The 13,405-nt window shown below is 53.7% G+C and overlaps 1 protein-coding gene across 1 annotated transcript in view; it reads right to left on the minus strand.

The window, feature by feature from the left end:
* The window catches only part of FSTL4 (follistatin like 4), a 418,139-nt gene that overhangs the window by 128,040 nt on the left and 276,694 nt on the right, over window positions 1–13,405 (minus strand). Inside the window, exons 4-5 of the mRNA XM_052644158.1 lie at window positions 5,573–5,766; window positions 2,068–2,191 (exon numbers count right to left, since the gene is read on the minus strand). Coding sequence (XP_052500118.1) covers window positions 2,068–2,191; window positions 5,573–5,766 — 318 coding nt within the window. The remainder of the gene's footprint in view (window positions 1–2,067; window positions 2,192–5,572; window positions 5,767–13,405) is intronic.

Below are 13,405 nucleotides of genomic sequence, written 5' to 3' on the forward strand. Positions count from 1 at the left end.
GTGTCATTTTTTGCCTAATGATGCCATTGTGGGACACTCGTGTGTGGCTCTGGTGTATCCCCAAATCCTTGAAGTCCAGCCTTGGCCCCCAGCTTTGAAAACGCAGTCATCTTTTTCTTTACAGCTCCTTCTATAGATGGGAGAAGGGGGGTGCTGAGTGCACAAAGCATGCTGGGAATGTCTCAGAACTGACCCCAGAAAGCGTGCTGCTGTTTCTCTGATGAGGAGGAAAGCTCCACCTGCTCACCCTGTCGTTGGCCTGACATCTACTCCTTTCTTGTTCACTTCCCGTGGGATTAGCATCATCAAGGGGGCTCTGTTTGAAGAAGGCAGATGCAGAGGAGATTCCAGGAGGTGGTGAGGACAGGTGGGGAGGGAGGGTCTTGTCCAGCGTGTGCAGGGCAGTGCCTCACAATGGGCTCTCCAGAGGGAAAAAGCCCCCTGCCCCTTGTGCAGCACTGGTATTGTGTATGTAGACTTCTGTGTTGTAAACAGTCCTACTAGGGCTGATTTAAATCTTCTATCTATGTAACCGTTTGCCTTTGCAAAAGTCCTGAAAATATAACAATCATTGCACAAGCTAGGTCTCCAGAGTTGCCGATACTGCCACACATTCTAAAATTTAGAGATTCATTTCATGGAATAAGCTCCTCAATCCACAAAGCAAACACCTCCCAGGCAGATTGAATCTACCAGCCATTCACATCATATTATGAACCACCACTCGTAGAGTTTAAACTGTGGGCACGAAGGAGGAGGCTGCGGAGCAACACAGTCATCATCTATCAAGCAGAGCCTGGGAACTGGGGGTTGGACTTTGGTCCTTGGTAACTGGGATGCCGTGGACTGGAAAGGTGCAGCCTGCAATAAGCTCATGGACACTTCCCACAGGGAAGAATCACGCTCGTTTCTCTCCTTTCAGGTCACATGAGTACCTCTTCTACCTGCCACAAGAGCCCTTCTTGTCAACAAGTCATGAGGATGCCCCCTCAGGCCTGGTGAATGAAGTAACAACAGCCCACAGAGATGCCGATATGAAGCAGGAGCAGCTTCCTAGAAAACATACCTCCAGGTAGAGAATGGGACCCAGGATGCCTGGACCTGTGGCTCAGAGTACTCAGGGACCCTGGGGGTCTCACCCCTGCTTCCTCAATTGCAGGGCCCACAGGAGCTGCGAGCTTGCAGGTCATGTTCAAAGGTGCTTCATACAGGGTACACACGTTACCTGCTTTAAACAGAGCCTGCTCCACATGCTGTCTGACAAAAAGGAGCTTCACTTCTTTGGGGCCAAGAATGTCCCCTCTTGCCTCGAGTTAGGGTCCCACACTGCTTCCCATCTCTTAGTGAACTTGGCTGGAGCTTCTTGCATCTCACATCTCTTGGAAGCCCTGTCCCAGCTCTAGCTATGGTTGACATGAGGTCATCTCTTGGAAGAGCACCTCAGGGAGGAGACCTGGGTCCCTCAGACTCTGTGCCTGCTCACCATATGCACCAGTGACCCCGCAGAGGGTCCATTCTGAGCACCTCTTCCATCTTCAGGCAGAACAGCCCCATTTCTCTTCTTTCCCAGGGACTCTACCACCTCTCATCAACTGGGACCCTCGTTCTTCATTATCCTGCATTGTGATTCCTCCTTTGTCTACCTGGTCAAGCCTCCAGCACCCTCCTGCAGGATTTGCCCCCAGGCAGGGTTCTCTGGTGGGGCTGGGCCACCTCCTTGGGAGAACCCTAACATCTGCTCTGTCCAAGTGCAGTCACAGGACCCCCTAGCCATGTGAGGCAGTGCCTTCTTAATCATGCTTAAACACAGTCCTGGGTTCCTCAAATGATATCAACAGCAAGAACCTTCATCCAAAAGGAACAGAGCAAGTATCCCATCCCCCACTTCTGCCCTCCCCTTACTCTTTCCTTAAATCTCAGGCTTGTTGCAAAACAAATTCAACTACTTTCACCTATAAAAGAAGCCAACCTTGGAAAACAACCAAAGACAGACTCCAGACCCTGACACCACTTTGGTGAGGAAACATCTTTTTCCTGACTGTGAGCCCCGACGGGGGCCTGACTTACGGAAGGCTGTGTAGAACTCATGAAGGGTCAGCAGGCCGTCTTTGTTGTAGTCATCAAATCGGAGGAGGTCACCCGGCGAGCAACCCAGGAAGTCCTCCTCCAAGTCCTGCTCCTTCAGCATGTGCTGTGGGTGAGAAAGGGAGAAGGCTAGAGTCAGGAGTGAGTTCAGAGCTGTGGGCACTGTCAGGCCAAGTGGGGCTGCAGTCACTGTTTGGGCAGATGTGTCTGTGTGTGTGCCTGTGGACACCAGCGACAGCTCTGTAGGCCTTGGGGAGCATCGAAATCTCTTTGGTGTTTTCTTGTCTGACCTTCTTCTTTTATAGATGAGAAAACTGAGGCTCAGAGAGGAAAGGGACTTTCTCAAGGTCACACAGAGATTGGGCCTGAGTCAGTAGCTTTCAGGTCTGTCTTTTACCTGCCAGGGCAAACAGATCCCAGATGATCTGAAGTGAGAAGGATCCATGTGGTCATCTGATCTACCCCTTTGTGTTATAGACGGGGAAACAGGGAAGAGACAGGGGCCTGATCAAATAAGCCCAATTAACAGTGGCCATACTCAGTGGCTCCCAACTGTGTAGAGCTGGAAGGTCACTGCTCCATCAGTGTACCCCTCCCCACCCCCTCCAACCCCCACCAATCTCAGGTCAGCACATCCTAGCCACAGTACTACTCCTGGGGAGAGGACACTGCTGTTCTATTGACCTAGGCCTGAGCCCCTGCTCTGTCTGCCTTGTCCTGCCAGGAATACAAACCACTACCCTTGGGATTCCATTGAGGGGACCATGGGTGGGCCCTTGTGAACTCCTCTCTGGATGTGATCTGGGCTGCAGGGTGGGGGCCTCCCTAGTAGGACCATTTGTGTGTGGGTCTGAAACTACAGTCTTGCAAAGAAAATGCTCAGAAGGAAATCTCAGAAGAAAGAAAATGATTTTATTTTGGGGGGAAGAGGGGAACAGAGGCATTTTCTCTTTATTTAACAGTCTCAGCTGGGCCTGGTATATTAAAGGCAATTTAATGTGATAATGCTAAAAAAAATGACCCTTCACCCAGCAAATAAGAGTGTTCGATAAAAGGGAGATCAACCATAACGCCCAAAATCAATCTTCCAAAGATGGAAATTTCCCTTTGTCTATTTCTGCGCTGGAAATTGATTAACTTTTCATAGGATCTACAAGTTTTCCCCAACGCCTCTGATTCAGTGTCAAGGAAAGGCCCACTTTAGCTGGGCCCTGCTTGGCAGATTTATGAAATGGACTTTAAACACATTAAATTTTAAAGAGGAAATCATAGTCCAATTACCACGCTTGTTAATGGCTGCAGGTGCCTCAGGGCATGTCTCTGCCAGGTTAGAGCCATGCGCCCAGGAAGTGTTCTGTTTACCTGGCAGCTACCTGGATCCACGTGGGCCTGGGGCACCGAGATCCCACAGTTGCCTCTGTCTGGGGCAAGACAGAGATGCCTGCCCTCTGGGCTCCCCACACAGCCTGCACTGTGGGGAATCGAACTGCTAGGTGGCTCTTCTCTCAGGTAACCGTGACCAGCAGGACCTGGGCTCTCCCCAGAGCAGCGTGGGTCATTGGTGGGCCTCTGGTCCTGGCCCATGGGGTCTTAACCATAGCTGGGGGCTGAGGGTTGATGAAGTAGTGACATGAAGGCGGGTGTGTGTCTGGGAGGCTTCCCGGAGTGTGGGCCATGGATGGACTTGCCTGTGATGCCAGGTATGAGTGAGCAGAGCAGGGTCTGCAAGTGCCTTAGGATCTGTGGTTCCCCACCCACTCCCTGGAAGCCAGCTCTGAACTGGCTGGACTTGAGAAGGGGGCCCTGCATGGGGAAGTGTCTGGACAACTGCTCTACTCCGAGTTTTTGGGCACTTGCTGTCCCGATAGACCTCGAGAGGATCAGGTGGAGCTGGTGCTGGGAGCTGTCCTCCCAGGGAGCCCCGTGTAGTGTGAGGAGAGCTGGTCCATGCACACCTGGCACCCTGGTTGCGTCTGAGTTCACCACATCCTAGGCAATGAGTGCTCTGCAGGCAAACCATTCGATTTCTTGGAGCCTCTGCTTCCTTAAAATACCTGGTAAGTGGGGATAACAGCAGCACCTACCACACAGCAAAAGGTGGCTGAAAGGTTTAAGGAGGAAATAACAATAGAGGTGATGGTGACAAAGGGATGCTAATGGCTGTCACCTTCTGAGAATGTACCACCTGCTGGGCACTAGGCTGAGAACTGCACACCTCTTTGCTCATCTAACCCTCCTGATGACCCTGTGACAGTCCCAGACAAGAAAACGGGCACAGGGCCAGGCAGTTGTCTGCCTAGACCCCCTAGGTCCCCGTAAATGCTGGAGTTGGACCTGAATTCAGGCAGTTTGACTGTGAAGTCTGTGTTCGTAGCTACTCAATTGAAGAGTGAGGGACATGCCTGTGTAGGGCACATGGCAGGTAAAGGGCCTCGCTTAGTGCCAAGCCCCTAGTGGGTGCTCTAAATGCCATGGCCCTCCCTAGCCTGGCCTTCCTGGTGACCTGGTCACAGTTTTAATGAGGTCACTGCTGTGCCCTGTGAAAGATCTTTTAAAAGTAGTATCAACGGTGAGGAACCATCCTGTATCTGTTCTCGGGGGGCAGGGCACTCTGTGGTCTCAGGGGCAGAGCTGCCCCAGGGCGGCTGACCTAGCCTCCCTCCATGTCTTTGCACCTGGTGTGGCTCTGGGACCCCAGGCTCTCAGACCCAAACCAGCAGAGCAGGAATGCAGACCCCTGGGCCCATCCAGCCTGCCTTTCTGCCACCAGCACCCAACAGGCCTGTCCTGCAGCTGGTGTGCCTGCTGCCCTGGGTTGCTCCTTGTTTCTTTTTGCTGCAGATGCTTCTGGCCCTTGTACCAGCTGGTAGCTGGGCAAAGGGCCACATGTGCTGTGTTTGGGAGGGAGGCAAACCACGGACTCCATCCAAGTGTTTTCTCAAAGGGGAGAGCAGTGCTCAGGGGGTGGCCACAGGGCTGCCTGCAAGCCATAGGCTGGAGTGTGGGCTGCTGCTACCCAGGTACCACTACTGGTGAGGTCCGAGGGGGAGAGGACGTGGGGACAGCGTGTTACAGCTCCCAAAGCTCTTGGTGAAAACCAAATCTGCTTTCTTTGAACCTTCCTGCTAAGGACAGTAAAGGACTCAGGAAGAAAAGACTTGTTTCCTAATGAAAGCCTCAGAGCTCAGCCTGTGTACAGTGTGTGTTTCGCCAGCTAGCTCGGAGCTTGTTGGTAAATAATAGCTGAAGGTGGCTGGTGGGAAAGAGACACTGACATCATTTTGTCAGATATTTCCAAGTGTTCAACACAAGCTCTCTGACTCCTGGGAGATGCTTCCTCTTGCAGGAGCAAGGCCCCCTTAGCGTCCCATTTCAGAGAAAGTGACAAACGACTCTTCCCACATGGGTCTGCTGGTTCTTTTTCTACACACCCTGAATGGAAAATTGGATCCTCCCGTAATGTGATTTCACCCCGTGCTGTACCCACCTGGGCCAGCTCAGAGCTGCCGAGGTGGCCGTCTCCATCTGCATCGAAGTCCTTGAACAGAGATTCCACCAGGAGGCGCTTCTGGGAGGTGGGCTCTTGTCTGCTGTCCCCTTCGTGGAGTGGCTGCAGGCGGCTCTGCAGTGCCAGCAGGACCTTCTTCAGGCGGGCATAGTCGGCCATGGTGCATGGGTCACCTGGAAGAGAAGATGGGGTTACTCCAGTCAGACTCCTCCCCCAGTCTTGAGAAGACCTCCCTCCACCCACCACCCATCGGCAGGTAGTAGGCACCTGCTAGACGCAGTGCAGGGTGCGGCCCGAGGACATGAGACCTATCCATGCGGCTGGCCACCAGTCCATGCCACAGATAGTCACTGAGCACCGGATACAAGCCACACATGATGCAACGCTGGGAGGAGCCTGTTCGTTCACCCTGTACATGTTGATCGAGCACCTTCTACAGCCAGACACAGGGTGATGGTCAGACAGAATGGGAGTCTTCATTTGGGGGATTTTGCAGTGCAGCCCCACAGCAGCTTTAGGAAAGCTGGCCCCAATTCCACTTTGCAACGGCTCATCTTTGCCTTAATCCTACCTTAAAGGCTCCTTTGGAATCCGTGGCCTCATAGATCAGGGAGTTGCAGTTAACAGGACTAATAAGCCTTGCTTAAGATAATTAGAAACACTCCCAGGGCTGGATTACTTCAAGACGAACATGTGTACACAAGCCCACGACCAAGAAACAAAAGGCAGCTTTTACAAAAGTCAGCCCAAAGCTCATAGCCCATTGCTCTCAGGTCTTTCTTCACGGCTGTGCTTGGTCCACAGCATCAGAACCACACAGTATTTTGGCAAAAGAGGCCTGTGATACACTGTGACATGATGTAGTTTAACGGGCCATGGAGATGTTACCCACCCACAGGGCTTTGAGCCCATGTGCTAGTAATGGGCCATGGAGATGTTACCCACCCACAGGGCTTTGAGCAGAGCAGGGGAGCACTCCCCGCTGCCCCACCTCCCCTCCTCCTGGGATGAGGATGAAGGATGTGCCCCACCTCCTGGCTTTGCCGAATCCTGGGGCATGGGTATGTGGTCCTCCTCATCCATTCCAGGTTCAAGCCAGAGTGCTGCTAGCAAGGGAGTGTCTGAGGTCTAGGTCTTTTCGCCTTAATTTCAAGGCCAGCTTAGGGCAGGCTGTATCAGCTCCGGGCTGGAGGCAATATAAGCAGTGCTGGAGAGCCCTGGCTCTGTGGTCTGCTGGGTTTGAGTCCTGGTTCTGTGGCTGCCTGAGTGTGTATCTTGCACAGGGTGCATCAGTGATTTCATCTGTGAGATGAAATCAGAGAGACAGCAGAGCCTCCCACATACGGCTGTTAGGAGGGTTAAATAAGACATGCACATAATAAAAGGCATGACACTGGCCTAGCATTGAGTGAGGGCTCATAAAATGATGGCTACTCTCCCCTTTGTCATTATCGGAACCACAGTAGCTGAAAGGCAATAAACAGGGAGCTGCTTGGTGGGGATGGTGCTGCTGGGAAGTCTGTCTGTCTCTCTCCCTTCCTTACTGGACAAGCCTGGATGGTCCGACCACTTTTTCTTGTGCTTGTTTGTGTTTCTAGATTTTCTTTCCTCCAATTTGGGGTCAACTGATTCTTGTCAGAAACAGATGTCTGTTACCATTTCATCCTGCATGTTTATTTAGAAAAAAATCAATCGCTGTGTTCAATATAATCAAATCTATTTGCTCTCTAGGAATTTCCGTGCTCTGACAAGAATAGCTCTCCCACTCCTCTTTGGCCTGGTAGCATATCCATTCCTGGGAGCTCATAGGGCCTCCAATTGGTAAACCTGATTCTCAAGTCTGCACAGTGAAAATCACGGCTGTGTCCCACAGCCACACTCTTCTGCCCAGGGTCTGTCCTCGGCTTCCTGAGCTGGACAAAGGCCAGTCTGGGGAAAGAAGAGGAAGAGGTTTGCCCAGATCTTGCTGCCTAGCTCCCCAGAGGATAAAACCAGTCCCGGCAAATGGCAGAAGCTGGATGCAGTGTATGAGGGCAGAGAGACACTTCGGTGGAGGTGGTGGTGGAAATGTGTGGGGGATCTGCAGGGGCCTGGAATGGAAGGCCTGTCAGGCTTTCCAGGGGACAGGCATTTGTGCCCCAACACTGGGAAGCTGGTGTTCACAGCAGATGGATGTCGGATTGATAGAAGGCTCAGTTCAGAAATGCTAGCATACCGTTAGGCTCCCCCTGCCTCCCCAAAAGAAAAGAATACATCTGAAGGTTGGAGCAGGCTGGGCCAGGTCAGATGGGCAGAGCTGTCTCATCCTCCCAGTCTTGGTGGGGCACAGATCTCTGAGCTGCCTGCTGCCCCAGGCCAGGGGTCCTCACGCAGCCTGACAGTACCTCCCACTCTGGTGGCAAGGAAAACCAGCTACGCAGGTCCCGTCGGGTGGGCTGCAGTGCCTCCCCTGGCTCTCCTCTCCTATCACACCCCTACAGTTCACTGTGAGTTCATGGAGGCTTCTCTACCCTGGCAATGCCCAGCCCATGCCTGCTGGTCAGGAAAGTATATACATGCCTAGATATAAACTCGGCAGAAGAGGTAGGTGCCTCAGTGTCCAGGGCCTGCTCCCCGAATCCCTGGTCTGGCCTCCTGCTAGGCTCATGCCACCCATGCCTTTTCCATCTGTTTGCCAGCATTTACTCACAAACTCTGTGCTCTATGGTGGGTAGTACTTTGAGTATACAATGGAGCTTTCTGTCTTGGGCATCGAGGGTGCCCATGGAAGGAGAGCTAACGAGGCCAAAGTAAAAGAAGTTTCGCTATGGATCAGCCCCACAGGATGAGGGATCTGTGGGCACAGGAGGCCGGGGGAAGGGATTTCTGGGTCACAGGGGTCGCAGGTATAGGAGCGAGCAGCACAATGTGTCCAGAGCCCCAGGAGGCGGGTGTGGCTGGGCCAGGATAGCAGGGAGCAGGGCTTGGATGAGGCTAGAGGGAAGCGTGGAGCTGGGGCAGAGTGCCAGGCCCAGCAGATTGCACTTTGCCAAACGTCCTCTGTCCTTTCCTTTACTGAGGCCCTCACTGTGCCTGGCTGCTGCTGGGCATGGAGGTCCTAAGACAAACCCCCTGCACCTAGGTCCTGCTCCTAGAAGGTGACTTGAAATCCTTCTTTATCCCAGGAGCAGCTGTGCTTTACAGGAGTCTCAACCTGGAATAAATAAATCATTGCCTCAAAGTTCCCGGCTCCTCTAATATCTGTGTAGCTCTATGGAGGCGTGAGCCTCAGAGGAAGGGCACGTGATGGTGGCGTTTCTGCGCCCGCGGAGATGGCCACTTCAGCTTCCACAATTCAGTCTCTTTCAAGACTTTTGAGGCTTCTCAAAAGCCGTCCCTTTCGGTCTCTAGGATGCACAGCTTCTGAGAGAGGCACGTAAAAGTGCTAGTTTACCAAGTCCCAGCCTTACTTTTTCATTCACAACCTCCTGATCCCACGGTGGGGTCAGATGTAACTGCTCCCCGAGGCGGGGTGTGGACACCTGTGAGTCCTTGCAGAGCTGGCCTTCAGCTAAAGGGTCTCGCTCTGCTGCCAGTTTGAAACCTCTGTCTTAGTATAAAAGGAACACATGCATCAAAACAGCAAGAAAACACTTGGAAAGTGCAGATAAATATAAAGAAAGAAAGTAAATTACCCATGATCCCTTTTCCAGAGGCTGGCCAGGCCGGGGGTGAAGCCTAGCCCTTGGCACAGGCGACCCTGAGCCAGGAGCCAAGCTAGCAGAGCCCTGGCTGGCCTCACGCGATGCATGGGTCCTGAGGCCTGGCCCATAGCCTCTGTTTTCAGATCTCCCTTCCCCTTAATAAACATAGGCAAGAGCTTCAATACCCAAAGGTTGGGTGCTTCTCATTATTATGCAGGTCATTTCCGGCCACCCACCTGGCAAGCCGACTGGGGACTTGAGGAGGTTGGGGTGTGGAGGGAGAAACAATCTCAGCAGCACTGGCCCCACGACTGTGCTGCATGGGGGCAGCGTTTACTGCTCCCCTCTGTGTTCTTTACCCACATCTCTGCCCGGCCTACTCTTCACTGCATCTTGGCCACAGCTGAAATAGCGCCTGATCTAAACTAGCCCTTTGGCTTCGTAATTCTCTGTGCTCTGCATGTTTGGGGGTGGGCCTGGTCCCCAGGAGGGACCCTGCCCCTTTGGAGGGCAAGTCCCTGGAGGGGAGTACAGCAGAGGCTTGGGGACCGCAACACTCTTCCCCAGTGCCCACGTGGGGGCTGACCACGATGATGGAGAGTGGGCTGACTACAGGAACCTGGATGGGGTGTGGTCAGCGCCGTCCACATCCCGCTGTGGGACCAGCCTGGATAGTCGCGCACATGGTAGGACAGTGTTAAGTGCCTGCGAACGTGGTTGAGTCCTGCGGCTCCAGGGCAGATCCTCTCATCAAGCAGCCAGGGTGACTGGGCCACCCTGTAACAACCTTTCCTGGGGTCCTCAGGTAGAGACAGGCTTCACCGTGGGCTGCGACACCTGACAGCAACTCCACTGATGACAGTCACTGCAAGGCTGGACGGAGCACTGGACAAGGCGTCAGGAGAGCAAAGGAGAGCAAAGGCTCTGCCTCTGAGTGGCTGTGAGACCCCAGGAAAGGCAGCCACTCCTGCCTCTCTTGCCCCCATCTCCTACCTTAGAATGGGGACAATAAACACCTTACAGGAAACATAAATAGACCTCACAGTGTCTGCGTGATTGCCAGGCCCGAGGGCCTCTCTGCACGAAATGCCCTTCAGGAGCCCCAGGGTCGGGTGCATCTGTCTCTGTCCCCTTCACTGATGCCCAGTGCCTAGCACAGGAGGCCACTAAATCGGTGGAGACTTCCTCCCGCCTACCCATCCCCATGAACGTTTCTGCTCTGGGGCCTCTTGGGGAGGGAGGCTCATGTCCTCCAGCCTGGCAGTGATGACAGTCCCCAACAGGCCCTCTGAAGGACCCAGCCATCCTCCGCTGGCCGCGGTGTCCCCCGTGCAGCAGCACTGGCCCCGCTTGGCCAGGCCCTGGCACTGGCCTCGGGCTTCCTGCTGGCACATGTGTGTGGGGGCTCCTCCTGCTCACAGACCGGGCCTGTTTTGGCAGATAAAATATTGATCAGCTTGCTGAGGAGCCCAGAGTGTGATCCTATTTTCATGTCAGAACTTGGTAATGAACTACATTTATCAAGCCCGTTCTCCACGAGAAAGGTCAGCCGCGGATCTGGCTAAGTTGTTATGACACCTCATTAATCTAGTTCCCTCGATAATTGTCCCTCTTTGAAGATTCTGATGTTCTCCCATTCCAGCCACACTGCCTCCACTCTGAGGGAGATTACTACAGCAGGAGCACAGGCACGTCCGCATTTAATTTTTTGAGCAAAGAGAGATAGGACGCAGGTAGCAGCCTCTGGAATTGAACGTCTATCAAAGGCATGCTTTCTCCTGCAGAACAAAGGGAAGCCAGGGAGACACTGAATATTCCATCAGCCACGTGCGCCCCTGCCAGGTCGGCCTCAAAGGGACGGTCTTCGCTGTGGCAGGCAAAGCTTCTGGGCACAGATGTGGGAGGGGCTGGTGGCTCCAGAGTCGGGGAAAGAGGTGTGGCACAGCATGGGCAAGGAGGGAGAGCCAGCCAGGTAGCAGGGAGCTCAGATTCTAACAGAGAGGGAGACAGGCCATGTGGTCAAGGCCCTGGACAGGCCCAGGGCCTGGATACTGGGGGGATGTGGAGGCAGGAGAGAGGGTGGGCTGGAGACTCCTGGCATTAGGAATAGAGGTGGTAGGGAGACTGGAGAGAGACCATCTCTGCTTGCCTCCCTTGCCAAGCCATCCTCATCTAAAGACGTCCCTGTGCACTGACCCATTCTTGTCTGTCGTGGTCCTTTCCCCAGCCTTCACTCTGTTATTCATACACTGTTGGCATCAGGCTGCCCCATTACATGGGAGTCCCTTGAAGCCGGGGCCCTGCCTTGTTGTAGGTGTGATGCCAGCACCTGGCCCATGCACCTGCATGCAGAAGGTGCTCATTAAATGTCTGCTGACTGGACGAAAGTATAATCTTGGAGGATAGTGGCTACAGCCCTGTCCTGAGGAAGGGGACAATCTCAGCCACCCCAAGGCATAGTGACTGAGGTCTGGAACTCTAGAGCGACTGAGGGGCCATGCCATCCATCATATCAGCTCCTGGCTGCAGGGGGCATGACACATGAGTGTGTGAGGCAGCCCCAGTGTGTGGTTTGTGTCATACTCACTGCCAGGGGCATGGACCCTTCCTCACTGCGGGGGGGGGGGGGGGGGGGGGGCACGCAAAAACCTGCAGCAGTAGCTCCAAAGAGTCTAGCAAAACAAGCCTGGGAGTCACGGTGGCAAGGAGGTGGGGGGCCACAGAGAGGCCGTCACCCTGCTGGACACGGGGTCACATGGGAGTGTCTCCTCCAAGCCCCTCTAGGGAACACATGGCTCTTCAGGACCTGCCACTGGTCGGGAGGAGGATGAGAGGGTCTGTCCTCTGGTTCTGCCATTGCTGGTCAGGACAGCCCTGGACAGCCCTGGGAAAAGGCCAGGCAAAGGGCTTCTGCTTGGAACAGTGCCCAGGTGGGGAGGCCTGAGGGCAAATTCAGTTGTGGCACAGCTTCAGGAAAGGTTCGGTGCCACACGAGGGTTCTGATCAGTAACTGAACACAAAGCTGACCCTGGGGACCCTCCAAGCTCCAGGAGAACTTTACCTGTGGGTGGAACTGTAGGGAGTCGGGGCTAGGGGGACCTGAGGCCCCTATGAAGACAGCTCCCCATGGCCTCCAGGGTGCTGGCCCTTCCCTTACTGAGGCAGCCTTGTACTTCAAGAGTCCCTGGCAAACCCCTAAATTTATGGGAGAGGGGACTTCAGGACAGAGGTTACTAGATACCATGAAGAACTCTTCTGCCATTAGCAGGAGTCATCTCACTTGGGGATGAGTGTGAGCTAAAGAGCAGGGGGATGGGAAGGAAGAATGTGCCTGGTGGGGGCTGGTGGGTCACGCTCTGAGATGCCACCACCTGGGGGAGGGCAGCTCCCTTCCTGAGCTGCACACAGGTCCCTTCAGAAGCCACACAACAGCCTCCCATGCCCTTGAGCCACAACCTCTGGACTCCAGTCCTTCCTGACCAGGCCAGGTGGCCCAGCCCCTGGGCTCAGATCCAGATCCCTCTCCTGGGAGGACCCTCACAGGTGTGCCCACAGTCTCTTGGCTGCTGCTGGGTTTGCTCACGGGCAGGTTCTGCCCCAACCCCCACCCAAGCATCTGCCTCCCTGGTTCCCACACTGTCCCCAGCTGGCTTGAGAAGTAATGTCACTGCTGAAAACAAAGCTGCCATCTTCACCACCAAAGCAAAAACTCAGCTTAATCGTCTGGCACCAACATCACAGCTCAACATGCTTGTGTTACATGGGCCTCAGTTGCAATGTGGCATTCTGAGGTCTATTTTGAAACTGCTAAGCTGTGCAAAGAGCAAGAAGCATTTTCCTCCCCCATCTAATTTTTGAGCCGCCATAACTTTACTGGAGTTTAGCTTAAGAGGAACAGATGTTTAATTTGATGTAAATTCATGAACATTAACAATCTTTCTGCTGCCATTTCTGGGAAAATTCAATTAACAATAAATACCAAAACCAATGGGTTTATCTTTAGAATATGTTTTTGTTAACGTGATATAGTTTTACTGATGGTGTTGACCAAGCCACAAAATTCTGACAATTTCTAGAGATTGCTAAGCACACATGATATGGTCCCCTCACAACCCCCAAACAGGTGTAC

This window comes from Budorcas taxicolor, chromosome 7 (assembly GCF_023091745.1).
Source record: "Budorcas taxicolor isolate Tak-1 chromosome 7, Takin1.1, whole genome shotgun sequence".
Taxonomy (NCBI): domain Eukaryota; kingdom Metazoa; phylum Chordata; class Mammalia; order Artiodactyla; family Bovidae; genus Budorcas; species Budorcas taxicolor.